This window comes from Oncorhynchus mykiss, chromosome 30 (assembly GCF_057628025.1).
Source record: "Oncorhynchus mykiss isolate SJ-2025 chromosome 30, ASM5762802v1, whole genome shotgun sequence".
In the NCBI taxonomy this organism is placed as follows: domain Eukaryota; kingdom Metazoa; phylum Chordata; class Actinopteri; order Salmoniformes; family Salmonidae; genus Oncorhynchus; species Oncorhynchus mykiss.
Genome location: NC_143051.1, coordinates 22,944,325 through 22,960,384, shown reverse-complemented (window position 1 = coordinate 22,960,384; position 16,060 = coordinate 22,944,325). Strand labels below are relative to the sequence as shown.

At 45.3% G+C, this 16,060-nt stretch overlaps 1 protein-coding gene across 1 annotated transcript; it reads right to left on the bottom strand.

Annotated features, from left to right (window-relative positions):
- Positions 1 to 2,280: 2,280 nt before the first annotated feature.
- meox2b (mesenchyme homeobox 2b) lies at positions 2,281 to 14,332 on the bottom strand. Its single transcript, XM_021560155.3, has 3 exons — positions 13,290 to 14,332; positions 8,487 to 8,659; positions 2,281 to 3,231 (listed from the first exon to the last, which is right to left on the bottom strand). The coding sequence occupies exons 1-3, from the start codon at positions 13,816 to 13,818 to the stop codon at positions 3,010 to 3,012; spliced, it is 924 nt and encodes a 307-aa protein (XP_021415830.1). The 5' UTR covers positions 13,819 to 14,332; the 3' UTR covers positions 2,281 to 3,009.
- Between the last annotated feature and the right edge of the window lie 1,728 nt (positions 14,333 to 16,060).

Below are 16,060 nucleotides of genomic sequence, written 5' to 3'. Positions count from 1 at the left end.
AGGAATTCAATTGTCTTGTAATTGTTGCCTCAGCAGGGTCAAATCCATCACACTGTTTAGACAGGTCTCTGATCACTCCAGCTGAACATATGGCTAAGCTTCACGATAAATCCTCATGAATACATTCCTCATTCTAATTTATTCTCCAACAGCTCTGACCGACATTCCTGATGAGAACCGTCTATGTGTTCTACTTTGATCAGGCGATGTCATATACAAACAGCTAAATCAGACAGTCAGCTAATAAAAGAAACAGAGAGAGAAAGCAGGGTTCTGGAGTCTGATGAAATCTGACCACAACTGAACACAAATCCACTTTGTCTGTGATTCTGAGGGAGCTGGAAAGCCACAAATCAGTTAAATCCAAACTTGCGGTTATTGCATAACCAGCTGGTCCTGTACTTTAGGAGGCCACGGTTCTGCCTCGGCCAAAACCAGCTGGTTCTGTACTTTAGGAGGCTACGGTTCTGCCTCGGCCAAAACCAGCTGGTCCTGTACTTTAGGAGGCCACGGTTCTGCCACGGCCAAACCAGCTGGTCCTGTACTGTAAGAGGCTACGGCTCTGCCATGGCCAAAACCAGCTGGTCCTGTACTTTAGGAGGCCACGGTTCTGCCACGGCCAAAACCAGCTGGTTCTGTACTGTAAGAGGCTACGGTTCTGCCAGGGCCAAAACCAGCTGGTCCTGTACTGTAAGAGGCTACGGCTCTGCCACGGCCAAAACCAGCTGGTCCTGTACTTTAGGAGGCCACGGTTCTGCCACGGCCAAAACCAGCTGGTCCTGTACTGTAGGAGAATACGGCTCTGCCACGGCCAAAACCAGCTGGTTCTGTACTGTAAACGCTACGGCTCTGCCACGGCCAAAACCAGCTGGTCCTGTACTGTAGGAGAATACGGCTCTGCCACGGCCAAAACCAGCTGATTCTGTACTGTAAAAGGCTACGGCTCTGCCACGGCCAAAACCAGCTGGTTCTGTACTGTAAGAGGCTACGGCTCTGCCACGGCCAAAACCAGCTGGTCCTGTACTTTAGGAGGCCACGGTTCTGCCAGGGCCAAAACCAGCTGGTCCTGTACTGTAAGATGCTACGGCTCTGCCACGGCCAAAACCAGCTGGTCCTGTACTTTAGGAGGCCACGGTTCTGCCACGGCCAAAACCAGCTGGTCCTGTACTGTAGGAGAATACGGCTCTGCCACGGCCAAAACCAGCTGGTTCTGTACTGTAAAACGCTACGGCTCTGCCACGGCCAAAACCAGCTGGTCCTGTACTGTAGGAGAATACGGCTCTGCCACGGCCAAAACCAGCTGGTTCTGTACTGTAAAAGGCTACGGCTCTGCCACGGCCAAAACCAGCTGGTCCTGTACTGTAGGAGAATACGGCTCTGCCACGGCCAAAACCAGCTGGTTCTGTACTGTAAGAGGCTACGGCTCTGCCACGGCCAAAACCAGCTGGTTCTGTACTGTAAGAGGCTACGGCTCTGCCACGGCCAAAACCAGCTGGTCCTGTACTGTAGGAGAATACGGCTCTGCCACGGCCAAAACCAGCTGGTCCTGTACTGTAGGAGAATACGGCTCTGCCACGGCCAAAACCAGCTGGTTCTGTACTGTAAGATGCTACGGCTCTGCCACGGCCAAAACCAGCTGGTCCTGTACTGTAGGAGAATACGGCTCTGCCACGGCCAAAACCAGCTGGTTCTGTACTGTAAGAGGCTACGGCTCTGCCACGGCCAAAACCAGCTGGTTCTGTACTGTAGGAGAATACAGCTCTGCCACGGCCAATACCAGCTGGTTCTGTACTGTAAAAGGCTACGGCTCTGCCACGGCCAAAACCAGCTGGTCCTGTACTGTAGGAGAATACGGCTCTGCCACGGCCAAAACCAGCTGGTCCTGTACTGTAAGAGGCTACGGCTCTGCCACGGCCAAAACCAGCTGGTCCTGTACTGTAAGAGGCTACGGCTCTGCCACGGCCAAAACCAGCTGGTCCTGTACTGTAAGAGGCTACGGCTCTGCCACGGCCAAAACCAGCTGGTCCTGTACTGTAAGAGGCTACGGCTCTGCCACGGCCAAAACCAGCTGGTTCTGTACTGTAAAACTCTACGGCTCTGCCACGGCCAAATCGACACAAATCGACACAAATTAGAATGCACACTCATACAGAAGGCAAAGAAACTCTAGGTCTACATATGGTTTTAAATTACATTAACATGTTTTTTTTACAGATCTAGTAACATACCAATTGTGCAATATTGTGAGAATGTTCAAGAACCGGACAATGACAAAAATGATTTTGATTGATCAGTTTTATTCACTTCAGAAACCATTATGTCCCAGATTTATATGTAATAAAAGTATACATTTTTCACAAAAAAAATTAACTTTTAAGACTCTTAGTGGAAGCAAAATGTAAAACCAATGGAGATGTTTGCTAATATGCACCATTCAGTTATGTTGTAAGTAAATCAGCATAGTAGAACTCACGGTAATAGCCTACTATTCAATTAAATTCCACATTTTTACTTAAAACTAATTGGATGACTTTTGTATTCCAAACGGAGTAAATACAGTAGAATTTTATATTTGACAGTTCAAAAATCCAAGCCATTCTATCAAGGCACGTGTGGAATGTTCACAATAATATACAATTTTATTCCCAATTTACAGTCTCATGAGGTTGAGGCTTTGCTCACAAGCATATCATTTGTTGTTTTATTTCACACATCCAGTTGTTAATTCCATGCTCCTTCCATTCCTTCTTCTTCTTGCTAACCTTGACTTCTTTCTTTCTTCACTCCTCAACAAACACCTTCAGTCAGAAAACCTGTTTGTTGCTGGTTCCTGAGAGAAAAGGCCTAGGTGTTCTTTCTGAGTTCTGAGTCTAATCTCAACATACTGTATGTAATGCTGTACCTGTAAATGCAACATGATCTCATCAACTCACTGCATTTTTAGACGTTTGTTCAAATGGCCGCAAACTTAACCTTTGACCTCTGCGTGGCATATGTGGCAGGTCAGGGTCATAAGTGAGCATGCTCTGAGCTCTGGTCACTGTCGTGACTGTCCTCATTACCAGGGGAACCAGTGGAGTGATGTAGTCCTCCCACCATGCCAGAGTACTCTGAGGGTAACAGAGTTCCCTTCTTCACGTTGACCAGTTCTTTCTCTCGCGCTGCTGCCCCCTGTTGACCTCCTTTAACACGCTTCCACTTCATCCTTCTGTTCTGGAACCACACCTTTACCTGGAGGAGAAGAGAACAATTAGTTTACAGGGAAATAGCGTGGAAGTTATACGGCGGGGGTCCACCTTAGAACCTGGAGGGCGACAGTGACTGCTAATTTCGTCTCATTCCTTTGGTGTCTGATTTAGACACTCCTATGAGGAATGAAAACCTGCAGATGCTGTGGTCCTCAAGGACTGGAGTTTGACACTTGGGTTGTTTTCAGGAGGGCTGGGGGATCATAGCCCTTCTCAGTAACAAGGGCAATATTAGCCAAGGTTTAAGAACATGTATTTAGTATAATAATAACCACATGAAGAACATTTCAATACATTTGAAGTGCACAAAGTGTTCAGGCATTGTTGTGAGCGAGTGGAGATGGGGTGTATATTGTGTGTGAGGTTCTGAGGTAACTCGATGCCATTGTTGGTTCGTGGCGTTCTGGAGTTCTTGGTATGTAGGCCCATCAATAAAACCCTAGCGTCCCCCCACCTCTTCCCTCCCGTTCCCCCTCAGTAAAACCCTAGTGTCCCCCCACCTCTTCCCTCCCATTCCCCCTCAGTAAAACCCTAGCGTCCCCCCACCTCTTCCCTCCCGTTCCCATTCAGTAAAACCCTAGCGTCCCCCCACCTCTTCCCTCCCGTTCCCCTTCAGTAAAACCCTAGCGTCCCCCCACCTCTTCCCTCCCGTTCCCCCTCAGTAAAACCCTAGCGTCCCCCCACCTCTTCCCTCCCGTTCCCCCTCAGTAAAACCCTAGCGTCCCCCCACCTCTTCCCTCACGTTCCCCCTCAGTAAAACCCTAGCGTCCCCCCACCTCTTCCCTCCCGTTCCCCCTCAGTAAAACCCTAGCGTCCCCCCACCTCTTCCCTCCCGTTCCCCCTCAGTAAAACCCTAGCGTCCCCCCACCTCTTCCCTCCTGTTCCCCCTCAGTAAAACCCTAGCGTCCCCCCACCTCTTCCCTCCCGTTCCCCCTCAGAAAACCCTAGCGTCCCCCCACCTCTTCCCTCCCGTTCCCCCTCAGTAAAACCCTAGCGTCCCCCCACCTCTTCCCTCCTGTTCCCCCTCAGTAAAACCCTAGCGTCCCCCCACCTCTTCCCTCCCGTTCCCCCTCAGTAAAACCCTAGCGTCCCCCTGTGCGTCAGGAAACCAATGTCCTGAATCTGTTGGTGTGAACCCTTCTCTATCAGTGTGTGTGACAGAGATTTACAGCCTCAGTGAAACAGACCTCTGTCTGAGCAGAGCATGTGCGCGCACACGCGCACACACACACACACACACACACACCCACACACACACACACATACATACATACATACATACATACATACATACATACATACAGGAGTGTGCAACCCAGCTCCCCCACCTCTCTTTTCACACACACACACACTCCTCCCGACACACCATTCCCCCCCCCCCACCCTCCCACACACACACAAACACAAGTGTGCAACCCAGCTCCCCCACCTCTCTTTTAACACACACACACACTCCTCCCGACACACCATTCCCCCCCTCGCACACACTCTCTAGCTCCCCCACCTCCCTCTTCACACGGTATGATCTTACGTAAACCCTGAGAGACACCTCGTCTACCAGAGCTGGCAGCCGAGTGCTAAATCATTATCTACAAGAACATTACAGTCGCACGCCACTTGAGTCTTGGTTCCCCCATTGTAGACGACGGGGTACTTTGGGTTTTGACCCCACTGTGTACGATGTAGGTTGCACAGGGTGACACTGAACCCTGGGTGTAGGGTATAGGTAGCACTCGATGACAGTAGGGCCAGTTATTGTTGGCTGTCGTGGTTAGTGTTGGCTGTCGTGGTTAGTGTTGGCTGTCGTGGTTCGTGTTGGCTGTCGTGGTTAGTGTTGCCTGTCATGGTTAGTGTTGGCTGTCGTGGTTCGTGTTGGCTGTCGTGGTTAGTTTTGGCTGTCGTGGTTAGTGTTGGCTGTCGTGGTTAGTGTTGGCTGTCGTGGTTAGTGTTGGCTGTCGTGGTTAGTGTTAGCTGTCGTGGTTCGTGTTGGCTGTCGTGGTTAGTGTTGGCTGTCGTGGTTAGTGTTGGCTGTTGTGGTTCGTGTTGGCTGTCGTGGTTAGTGTTGGCTGTCATGGTTAGTGTTGGCTGTCGTGGTTCGTGTTGGCTGTCGTGGTTAGTGTTGGCTGTCGTGGTTAGTGTTGGCTGTCGTGGTTAGTGTTGGCTGTCGTGGTTAGTGTTGGCTGTTGGGGCGTCTTATTTCGACATGGCCAGGTATGTGCTGATGCATGGGTCACGTCCGCACACTGGCGGGGGGCCCTGCCTCGGATCCTGTTCCTGACTCCACAGATCCTTCAGTATTTGCGTCTCTTCTTCGTGATGATTAAGCTGCTGCCTAAAACGGCCCGATCGGATCGGGAATGAGCGAAGCTCCCTTCCCCATCCCCCACTGACGACCCTTCACAGCCCTACCCCTCCTGTTGGTCCTCCCCATCCCCCACTGACGACCCTTCACAGCCCTACCCCTCCTGTTGGCCCTCCCCATCCCCCACTGACGACCCTTCACAGCCCTACCCCTCCTGTTGGCCCTCCCCATGCCCCACAAACTCCAACCCCCTCCTATACTCCCTTCATCCCCACCCCTCTCTTATCCACCCCCCTGAGCGACCTGCTTTCTCACAGGAGTCCAAAGCTCTCCTGGATTTATTTTAGGCATTGTGGCCTGCCACTCACAGGCCCAAGACAGGAGTTAAGTTTACAGAGTAAACACGCATGTGTGGCTCATTTTCGAATAAACAGGTTTAGCATCGACCGCCTCATAAAACTAAGTCCTTCGTATGTTTTTGTTTTACATACACACAAACACACAAATGCACTCGGACACACATATCCACAAGCCATACAAAATCTTCTGCCAGCCTTGGGTGCAACTCTAATTGGGCAATCAGTAAGTTCTACCTAAGTTGTTGCACACACACACACACACACACACACACACACACACACACACACACTCGCAGGGTTCAGTGGCGAGACGAGATGAGGATTGGTGTCCACAAGTTGTATAAACCCCTGCCACTGTATATGCCCTTGGGCTGAGGCCAGAATGTACAATCATTATTGGTAAAGCTATATAGTAGTTAATAGCAAGATCAGGGAGGTAGAAGCTGCACTGTAAGATAATAGCCACGAGGATGTTAGAGTGGGTTTAACATCCAAGATCAACCCCCACACACGTACACACACACACACACACACACACGTACACACACACTCACTCACACACACACACACATGTACACACACATGTACACACACACTAACACACACAGAGACAGACACAGACACACAACCCCCACGCACATCCAGATTTATAGGCCTTGCATTGGGAATGTGTGGAGAAGAGAGGACAGGAGAGGAGAGAGGAAGAGAGGAGAGGCAGCCAATATGAGTGGGAGTGATTGTGAAGGACAGGGCTCCTAGCTGGAAGGCCTAAGTCCTCAGTGGGTTGTTGCCTGGCTGCCTGGGCCTGGCCTTGAAAGTCTGATTGGACTTATACAACAGACTATGATTTCCAAAAGCACTTATGGGTGTGGTGAGTGTGTAGATTGGTTTGGTTAAACGCATCACTACCAACAGACTTATGCAGACCAACTTTTTAGATCAAGGCAGATTAAGACATTAAAAAATAAATATTTAGATGAAAAGTGTGTTTCTTTTTATCCTGGCCCCAGTTTAATCCTACATACTGGACTAAACAACACTTTCAATAGAGATTCTCCCTTCTGCATACTGTGTGGGAATCCGCCCCTTAATGTCAGTGTACTTCCTATTAGAGTCTGAAGGGAATACAGAAACATCTGGTGTCTGACACATGCCATGAGACAGTCCCTGCACACACAGAGACAGACCAGTGGTGCTGACAACACACACACACACACACACACACACACACACACACACACACACACACATACACACACACACACACACACACACACACACACACAGACCAGCGGTGCTGGCAACACACACACACACACACACACACACACACACACACACACAGACACACACACACACACACACACACACAGACCAGCGGTGCTGGCAACACACACACACACACACACACACACACACACACACACACACACACACACACACACACACAGACCAGTGGTGCTGGCAACACACACACACACACACACACACACACACACACACACACACACACACACACACACACATGCAGCACAGATATATCAAAAAGCCTCAGTGGTTTTGGTTTGGAAGCGATGAGATTCAGAACATTAGCATGACAAGCGTTTGGTAATGTCAAAACATACAGGGTTTTCATCCTGAGGCCTGTGCAGTTTTTAATAGAATCCCTAACAACTGCTGTTAGCTGACATTTCTGTGTGAGTCTTTGAATACATGAGTCTGTGAGTTCTTAGGGTAATTACAGAATCAGTCCTCTAACCGTGATTCTTTCAGATAATTTGTTCACACAAAATGTTCGGATTTATTTGATCATCAAAGAGAGAAATGAACTGCATAATGTTTTGTCATTAGATGATTAGATGATAAGCCAATATGATAAGCCAATATGGTAAACCAATATGATAAGCCAATATGATAAGCCAATATGATAGGCCAATATGATAAGCCAATATGATAAGCCAATATGATAAGCCAATATGATAGGCCAATATGATAGGCCAATATGATAAGCCAAAATGATAAGCCAATATGATAAGCCAATATGATAAGCCAATATGATAGGCCAATATGATAAGCCAATATGATAGGCCAATATGATAAGCCAATATGATAAGCCAATATGATAAGCCAATATGATAAGCCAATATGATAGGCCAATATGATAGGCCAATATGATAAGCCAAAATGATAAGCCAATATGATAAGCCAATATGATAAGCCAATATGATAGGCCAATATGATAAGCCAATATGATAGGCCAATATGATAAGCCAATATGATAAGCCAATATGATAAGCCAATATGATACGCCAATATGATAAGCCAATATGATAGGCCAATATGATAAGCCAATATGATAAGCCAATATGATAAGCCAATATGATAAGCCAATATGATAAGCCAATATGATAAGCCAATATGATAAGCCAATATGATAAGCCAATATGACAAATTAACTTGTTTTGTTTTATCAACACCACACAGGTAAGATACTTATTTTTTTCTTTGTCACTTTTCACTTGTTTTATATGCAAATGTGTAGATTTGATTGCTTCCACACAACAACAGGTAACGTACTTGTCTTTCTGTGAGGTCGAGGTTGACTGCTATCTCATATCGCCTCAGTCTCGTCAGGTAGTTGTGGTGCGCAAACTCTGACTCCAGTTCCCGGATCTGTTCTTTGGTGAACGCTGTCCTCTCCTTCCTGGGCTTGCTGTTCACGTCAGACTTATAGCTCCCGTCCTGGGAATCTGAAATGAAAAACAGAACTTTTTCCAGACACTGTTGAGTCGCCAAAAACGAAAGGAGAGGAAAACGTGGTGAAAAAAGAAGGGATTGTGTGATAAACTGCAGGGCTGAAATGCAAAATGAAAGCAAAACAATTAGGGGTGACAATCACCTTTTATTATGGGGATACTGTTCATGCACACTTTATAGTGTCTTACTGGAGGAGGGGGAAGCTGCATGAGAGGTGGCAGGCAGGGAGTTCTCTACAGTCTCAGAGCCCAGCTCCCTCCAACAACTACCCTGTGTTCTTTCTCTGAAACAAACTCACTCATCTTCACTCCTTGGAGCATAGAAAGAAACAGACTGATATCACTCAAATATTATCAAGTTGTAACACATTCTTACCGTATGTGGAAAATCCACAAATCAATTTTCTATTGCCTCATTTCATTTAAACCTAGGCAACACAGAGAATACTGTAGGCCCTATAACAATCATTTGTTTAACTGGAAAGTTGGTGGAATTGTCTTTGCCTCTCTCCAGTACTTTATCACCTGTTCTAAATAGAAGTTTCATCCAAAAAGAGGGCTAATATTTGAGGCTAGCCAACTCGATACTGTAGTTCTATTGTTCTAAGACAAAAGTGATTCCAAGAGTTCATCTCTGGTGGACCGGAGGGAAGGTGAAGCTGAGGTCAGTCAGGTGTGGGGTAATGTGAAGCTGTAATGCATGTGGTAATGTCTGATGTAATAATGCATGTGATAGTGTGGAGCTAATGTCCCTTGTAACTAAATGATGAGATGGAAGGTATTCTTTCTTTTATTAAAAATGTAAGTAAAGCTATTGAATTTGGCCATCCTACTCATGCCCCAAAAATGAGGTGCATGCTGCCTCTGCTATGTGGGATGTGGTAGCGTGATAATGTGATGTGGTAATGTGGGGAGGTAATGTAGGGTGTGAACCTCCCACCTATCACCTGGCAGACTGAACAATAGACCAATAGATACATAGATCAGCTAAGCACCACCCACGGGCCTAGACATCAAATGGTGCATGATTGGAAATCTTACACCGGCCCACTCTACATACAGGCTGAAGCGTTTCTGCAGATGCCACTGGTAAGAGTGTGTGGTGCGATTCATTGTATATTTGATTGAAGTTAAGTAGACTTCAGAAAGACTTTCCAGATTGTAATTTATTTTGGTCTAATTGTCTGTATTTAATCCAGATTGCTCAATTGGATTCTGAAAAGGGTACATTTAATCAAATCCTTTACAAATGTTTTTTTCATATAGATGTGTCTTCAAATTGGGTGAACCTCATTCAAATATCTCTTAATAACACTACAATTCATCAAAAGAGTTGAGCTGTAATTGACATGTTGTTCTCTAGTCCACGCCAAATAAAACCAGCTAACATTCTCTCAGTTCAACTGTAATTGTTGGACGTTCTGGATGTGCTGACAAATGAAATAGTGTCAGGAAAGTATTTCTCTCTGCCACATCCAGTCCCCTGTATTCATGGCACTCGATTTATAAAAACAGAATATGGGACGAAGACATTTCTGGAAATAAAATCTTCAAACAAAATATCTTTCACATGGTTTAGGTATTTTATTTTATTTGAAACAATTGTTTAATGGTTTATACCGTACAGTGTCTTGCAACACTCCTTTAGTATTCCTACAACATGAATCTACATTACATCTTTAACTTTTGTTTAGCATCCTTTGTTATGTATCAAGAAGGTGCATTTGACCATTATTTTACCACTTATTTCACTATTGCCACAGCATGTTACCTCATAAGACCGTTACCTCATCAGAAATAGGACCTCAAATAAAGCCCATGTTGCCTTTTATAACGCGCAATGGAGGTTAATGTTAGGAAACGTGATTGGTGTTAGAGGTGCAGCTCCTGGGTAGGGCTTCACAGTTCTACTGGCTGTCAATTACAATTGCACCCCGGGGTAAAACTAACCTGAGAGATGGCAAATGGAAGTGGAAAGTTAACTACTGGGAACAACAGCACTTCTACCTGGTGGGTTTCCCTGCAGGGAGAACGATACGATACAGACAGTAGGACCTGGCAGAGCCTTCCTGCTCATTCAATTTGATACATTTTTAGGATGAAAAAAGGCACAATACAGTATAACTAACAGAATGAATGCAAAGGGAATTTGGCCATCCTATCAGTGCCCCAATAAAATTTGTTGGTGCACGACACCACTGGAAGCTGGTGTCAGTGAAATGGCTTCTGGATACAGAGAGCAGTGCTCTTGTCGTGACCCTGCACTGATGACCTGAATCAGCCCTCGTGTAGCCGCCAGGAAGTCCAGACACTGTGCTAGTAACTTATTAAGGGCCTGACTTGTCTGGTCCCCAGCCCAGATATGGATGGAGCTTGCATTATTATGATGACTGCTGATAATGAGGGCTACAGCCATATACAGCCATATTAGGTCTAGTGCGGTGCCCTGCATGACGTGTCCAACGCATTTAGCCATCGGCCATTTTGAGACTCCACCCGGGGTACAGATCAGTTTGTCCTTACAACCTCAGTGCTCTCAAAGGCAACATAGTCGTTGGGAGGACAGTGTGTAAAATTATCTATAATATCACTGACTTAGGTACACATTCCCACGTGCCACTGAATGGGCTCATCTGAAAATAGTTGTTTAACAAATGTGGAAATTGGACCTAAATATAGAGCTTTTTGTTACGTCACCAATGGACGAATAGTTATATTCTATTCTATTTTCTTCCATTACATTTCATTCTATCATCCATACTGTCGATGACCAACAGTGATTTCCAGAAGTGTTATGGATTAATTCTCCACCCACATTATTATTATTATTAAGAGGCGGCTTTTTCACACAGCTGTCGCGGCTAATGCTATAGGTACATACGTTCTACAGCCATAAATACTATGTAGGTTTAGGCCTATGAAAAAGCCCAGGTGTGCCCATTGTAACAGTTTAAAAGGAGGCTTCACAGAAATCACACCTGCAGGCCATTAATACCCTGGAGGAAAATGTCACTGTTGATTATCCCTGGGAGCCTGAAGAGAGGGACAAATAAAATATTGGCTGTGCCAGGCTATAACCTATAAAATGGGGTTGAGGGGGTTGAGATTGAGGAATGTTAAAGGGCACTTTGATTCTAATGAAAATGGAAGATTGTCTCAGTGACTTTCTACCGGTTCAATCTATGTCAATATTGCAGCAAATAACAGAAGTAAATCAATTCCCTATTGCTTAACACTGAGAGAGGAAACCAAAGTATCTTGATATCTGTTAAAACAAATGTAGGCAGAAAGGTAATGGATCTAATGCTTCAACTAACAGAAGATGACTGCAAATCTGTAATGCATCACACTTGCTCATTTCTTCATATAAGATTATCAATAGAATAGTATGACTATTGACCTTAGTATTTAGAAAGACAATTTAACCTTTTTATCAAGTCAAATGGTTTAATTGAATTGTGATTATCATTTTGCTTCCAAAAAAAAACTTTTCCATAATAGATATATTTATAAAAACATTAATTCATTATTTATCTCTTGTTTTACTGAAAAGATAACTAAATGATGGTGTGAGAATAATTTGATTCATTGAATTCAGGTGAAATGAAGTACAAGATCATATTTTAAGTGTGTGGCCTTGCCGCCTAGTGTTTCACACATCAAGGCGCTGTTTCTAAAAAGCACTTGCCTGCATTTAATTTAAATATCAATAAAGTTAGCATAATCCTACCTCGTAAAATTCTAGACAGTAATTCCAGATATGAATGAATGTCAATAGAGCATGGAAAACAGTAGCGATAAGACATAATCGAGCTCAAATAAGATCTTTAAAGATCCTACAACACAAGGTGTTATAGTACTGAAATGTGGGTATACATATCTTCCCATAAAGAGATGCTAATAGAGTTTAATGTTCCATTACAGCTAACTGTAGTGCAATAGCTAGTCATTGAAATGAATGAATTACATTTGCAAGTAGACAATTAAGAAAACAAAATTATATCCAACATTGAACCATGAGCATCAAGCAGTCGGTAATCAAATAAGACATCGGTTTCAATTATCAGAACTAAGTCAGTTTCAAATAAACCTGAAGAAAAATGCCAATGACACACGGCCCTCAATATTATCTGGACAACCAGTGTAAAAACAAGGCCCAAATGCTAAAACAATAAGCCTACCTACTTGTTAGTAAGGTTCAAACTTTGAATTGACTTTGAAACTAAAAAGTATGCACTGAACCCTGTTGTCATTGCACAACTTCTCATGAGGTTCTCGAATTTAGGAGCATTGACGCAGAAGACTACAGCGCTTTCAGTGATCATGAAAACATTAGCCAATTAGTTCAAATGCAAACGATTCATTTGTGTGTTTTATTACTGTATCACAAACTGTTCTCTCCGGTTTCAACATCTGTGGACTGTGTTTGCTTACACACAGATGGTGAAATCCCCAATATGAGAATAGACAAACCAAAAACTTAAAATCGTTATACTCCCTCGCTATGTGATGAAAATTCCTCAGTGAGTTTTGAAAGAAACAATCAAAACTTTGAGCCTGAACTCAAAGCTAAGAAAAGCATAGAGGAGAGAAGAGAATAATGTCCTCATTGTCCTCATCTTACCTGAGCTGTGCAAATCATCTTTCCCCTTACTGTTCCGTCTCTGTTCAGTCTCGTCCGGGGACATCGTCTGTCGTCCAAAGTCCCCAGGGACACAGGATACACCTGTGGGGTCACTACTACCTCCCAGACTGGGGTTGGTGTTGGAGCCACACAGATTTGGGGTCCCCCCACCACACCGTTCTGAGACTTGGCTGTCTGGGGGAGGTAGGCAGAGGCCATGCCTAGTGTTGGTTGAGGGCATCTGGGGGACATGCCAGGGAGTCTGGTGGGTCTGGTGCTGTGGGTGGTGGGGGTGCTGCTGATGCGGGTGTCCTCCACGATGGTGGTGTTGCTGCCCTCCGTACACGCCCTCCTCCCCGGGTCCAGGGTACCCCCCACATGGGGGTGAGGAGCCAGGCAGGTCAGGGTAGGATATGTGGTCAGAGCGTCCGTGCAGCGCCAGCGGGGACTGGCTAAATGCAGGGTGGGGGTGCAGACCCTGGGCCGGGGCGTGGGGGCTACGGAGGCACCCAAACAGGGAGTGATCCATAACAGTGCTCCACAAGATCCACCCAAAAGACGAACCCCCCTAAGTCCACCACACACACAACCACAAAAACTTACAGGAACTACCAGAGTGACTAATTGAGGCCACAAGACAGCGATGTTGCAGGACAGAGAGTAGAGCAGACTGAAGCCAGTTGAGGGAGGTGGGTGGACCCAGAGCCTCAAATCAGGGCTCTCCTCCACGGCTCTCTCACCTCTCACCTCCGTGCGCTCCCCGTTAGTTCCCAGGGAAAGTGATCGGAGGAGGCTGAAGGAAGGCAGAGATCGCAGCGTTGAAAGGTAGGGCCTCCGGTTATCCCGAGCATGCAGCCTGTTGCCAGGCACAGCGCGGGTAAACACTGACTCTGCTGAGCTGGAGCTCGGGTGTCAGGACACAGGGAGACGGTAGACAGAGAAGAGAGACGGAGGAGAGGAGAGACGGCTGAGGCCAGAGTGGTTCCAGGGAGAAGGTGGTTCCAGGGAAGTTGGGAGAGAGAATGAGAGGGAGGGAGGGTGGGAGGAGGCCAGGAGCAGGGATGTTATATATAGGACGTAACGTGAGAGGGAGGCCGGGTCACTGGTGAACTGACTCACTGCTAGGCTTCTGACCACATGCATACGATCTTCCTCCAAAACGCAACGCACAATAAATCTAAACCATTCCAATGGCCTGGCCTCCAGAAAAGTGGGCAATTTATTTTGGACCCACCCGACCCCCTCGACACGATTTCTGAGAAGTGCAGTGTTGCGTCAGACTTTAGGGGGTTGGATATGAGGGTTTGGGGGTTCAACACCCCAACATTATCTGCTGTTTGTGTGTTTACTGCATATAGCTGCTGATGCGTTGCATTTAGGTGTATAGGTCATTTGAAAATATGTTTACTGTGTGTATGTGGCCCAATATTGGACTCCATTCAGCATCTGATTGATTTGATCAACTTTTTATCCAAATCTTCAAATATTGTATGTGTGTTAACATTACCCCTTAACCCCTCCACTCTACTCCCCTCACCCTCACACGCACACACACACACACACACACACACACACACACACACACACACACACACACACACACACACACACACACACACACACACACACACACACACACACACACACACACACACACTCCTAAGCATTTAAGCCCTAGTAATTTTAAACATCACTTTGTCATTCTTTAAATGTATTTTCATGTTTCAAGTCTTCATTAAGTTTTTCCCTTTTTCACTGTGTGTTTTAACTGTCAAAGTATCTCTTTGATCTGAGTTTTTTCAGCCATTAGAAAAGACTTCATGTGAATTCATTATGGAAAATTATAGGGGGGTTGTATAAACGCAATAGAGTGAGAAAAACTAATTTAGCGCAATGAAATGAGTTATTGTTTGTCAAAGTGATTCACTTGGCAGTTGTTTTTACCAGCTTTCATTTACAATTACAGTACCAGTCAAAAGTTTGGACACAGAGACTCATTCCAGGGTTTTCTTTATTTTTACTATTTTCTATAATGTAGAATAATAGCGAATACATCAAAACTATGAAATAACATATATGGAATCATGTAGTAACCAACAAAAATGTTAAGCAAATCAAAATATATTTTATATTTGAGATTCTTCAAAGTAGCCACCCTTTGCCTTCATGACAGCTTTACACACTCTTGGCATTCTCTCAACCAGCTTCATGTGGTAGTCATCAGCAATGCATTTCAATTAACAGGTGTTGCTTGTCTAAAGTTCATTTGTGGAGTTTCTTTCCTTCTTAATATGTTTGAACCAATCAGTTGTGTTGTGACAAGGTAGGGTGGTATACAGAAGATAGCCCTATTTGGTAAGAACAGCTCAAAGAAGCAAAGAGAAATGACAGTCCATCATTACTTTTAGACATGAAAGTCAGTCAATGCGGAAAATATCAAAAACTTTTAACGTTTCTTCAAGTGCAGTCGCAGAGTAGGTGAATGGATGATCTCTGCATATGTGGTTCCCACCGTGAAGCATGGAGGAGAAGGTGTGATGGTGTGGGGGTGCTATGATGGTGACACTGTTTATAATTTATTTAGAATTCAAGGCACACAACCAGCATGGCTACCACAGCATTCTGCAGTGATACGCCATCCCATCTGGTTTTCGCATAGTGGGACTATCATTTGTTTCTCAACAGGACAATGACCCAACACACCTCCAGGCTGTATAAGGGCTATTTGACCAAGAAAGAGAGTGATGGAATGCTGCATCAGATGACCTTGC

Excerpts from the sequence above, each read along its gene's own strand:
- meox2b (XM_021560155.3), bottom strand. The coding sequence starts at position 13,818 with ATGGATCACTCCCTGTTTGGGTGCCTCCGTAGCCCCCACGCCCCGGCC. Across the intron at positions 8,660-13,289 it reads AGATGATTTGCACAGCTCAG|ATTCCCAGGACGGGAGCTAT; the intron begins GTAAGATGAGGA and ends TTTTCATTTCAG. Across the intron at positions 3,232-8,486 it reads TCGACCTCACAGAAAGACAA|GTAAAGGTGTGGTTCCAGAA; the intron begins GTACGTTACCTG and ends CTTCTCCTCCAG.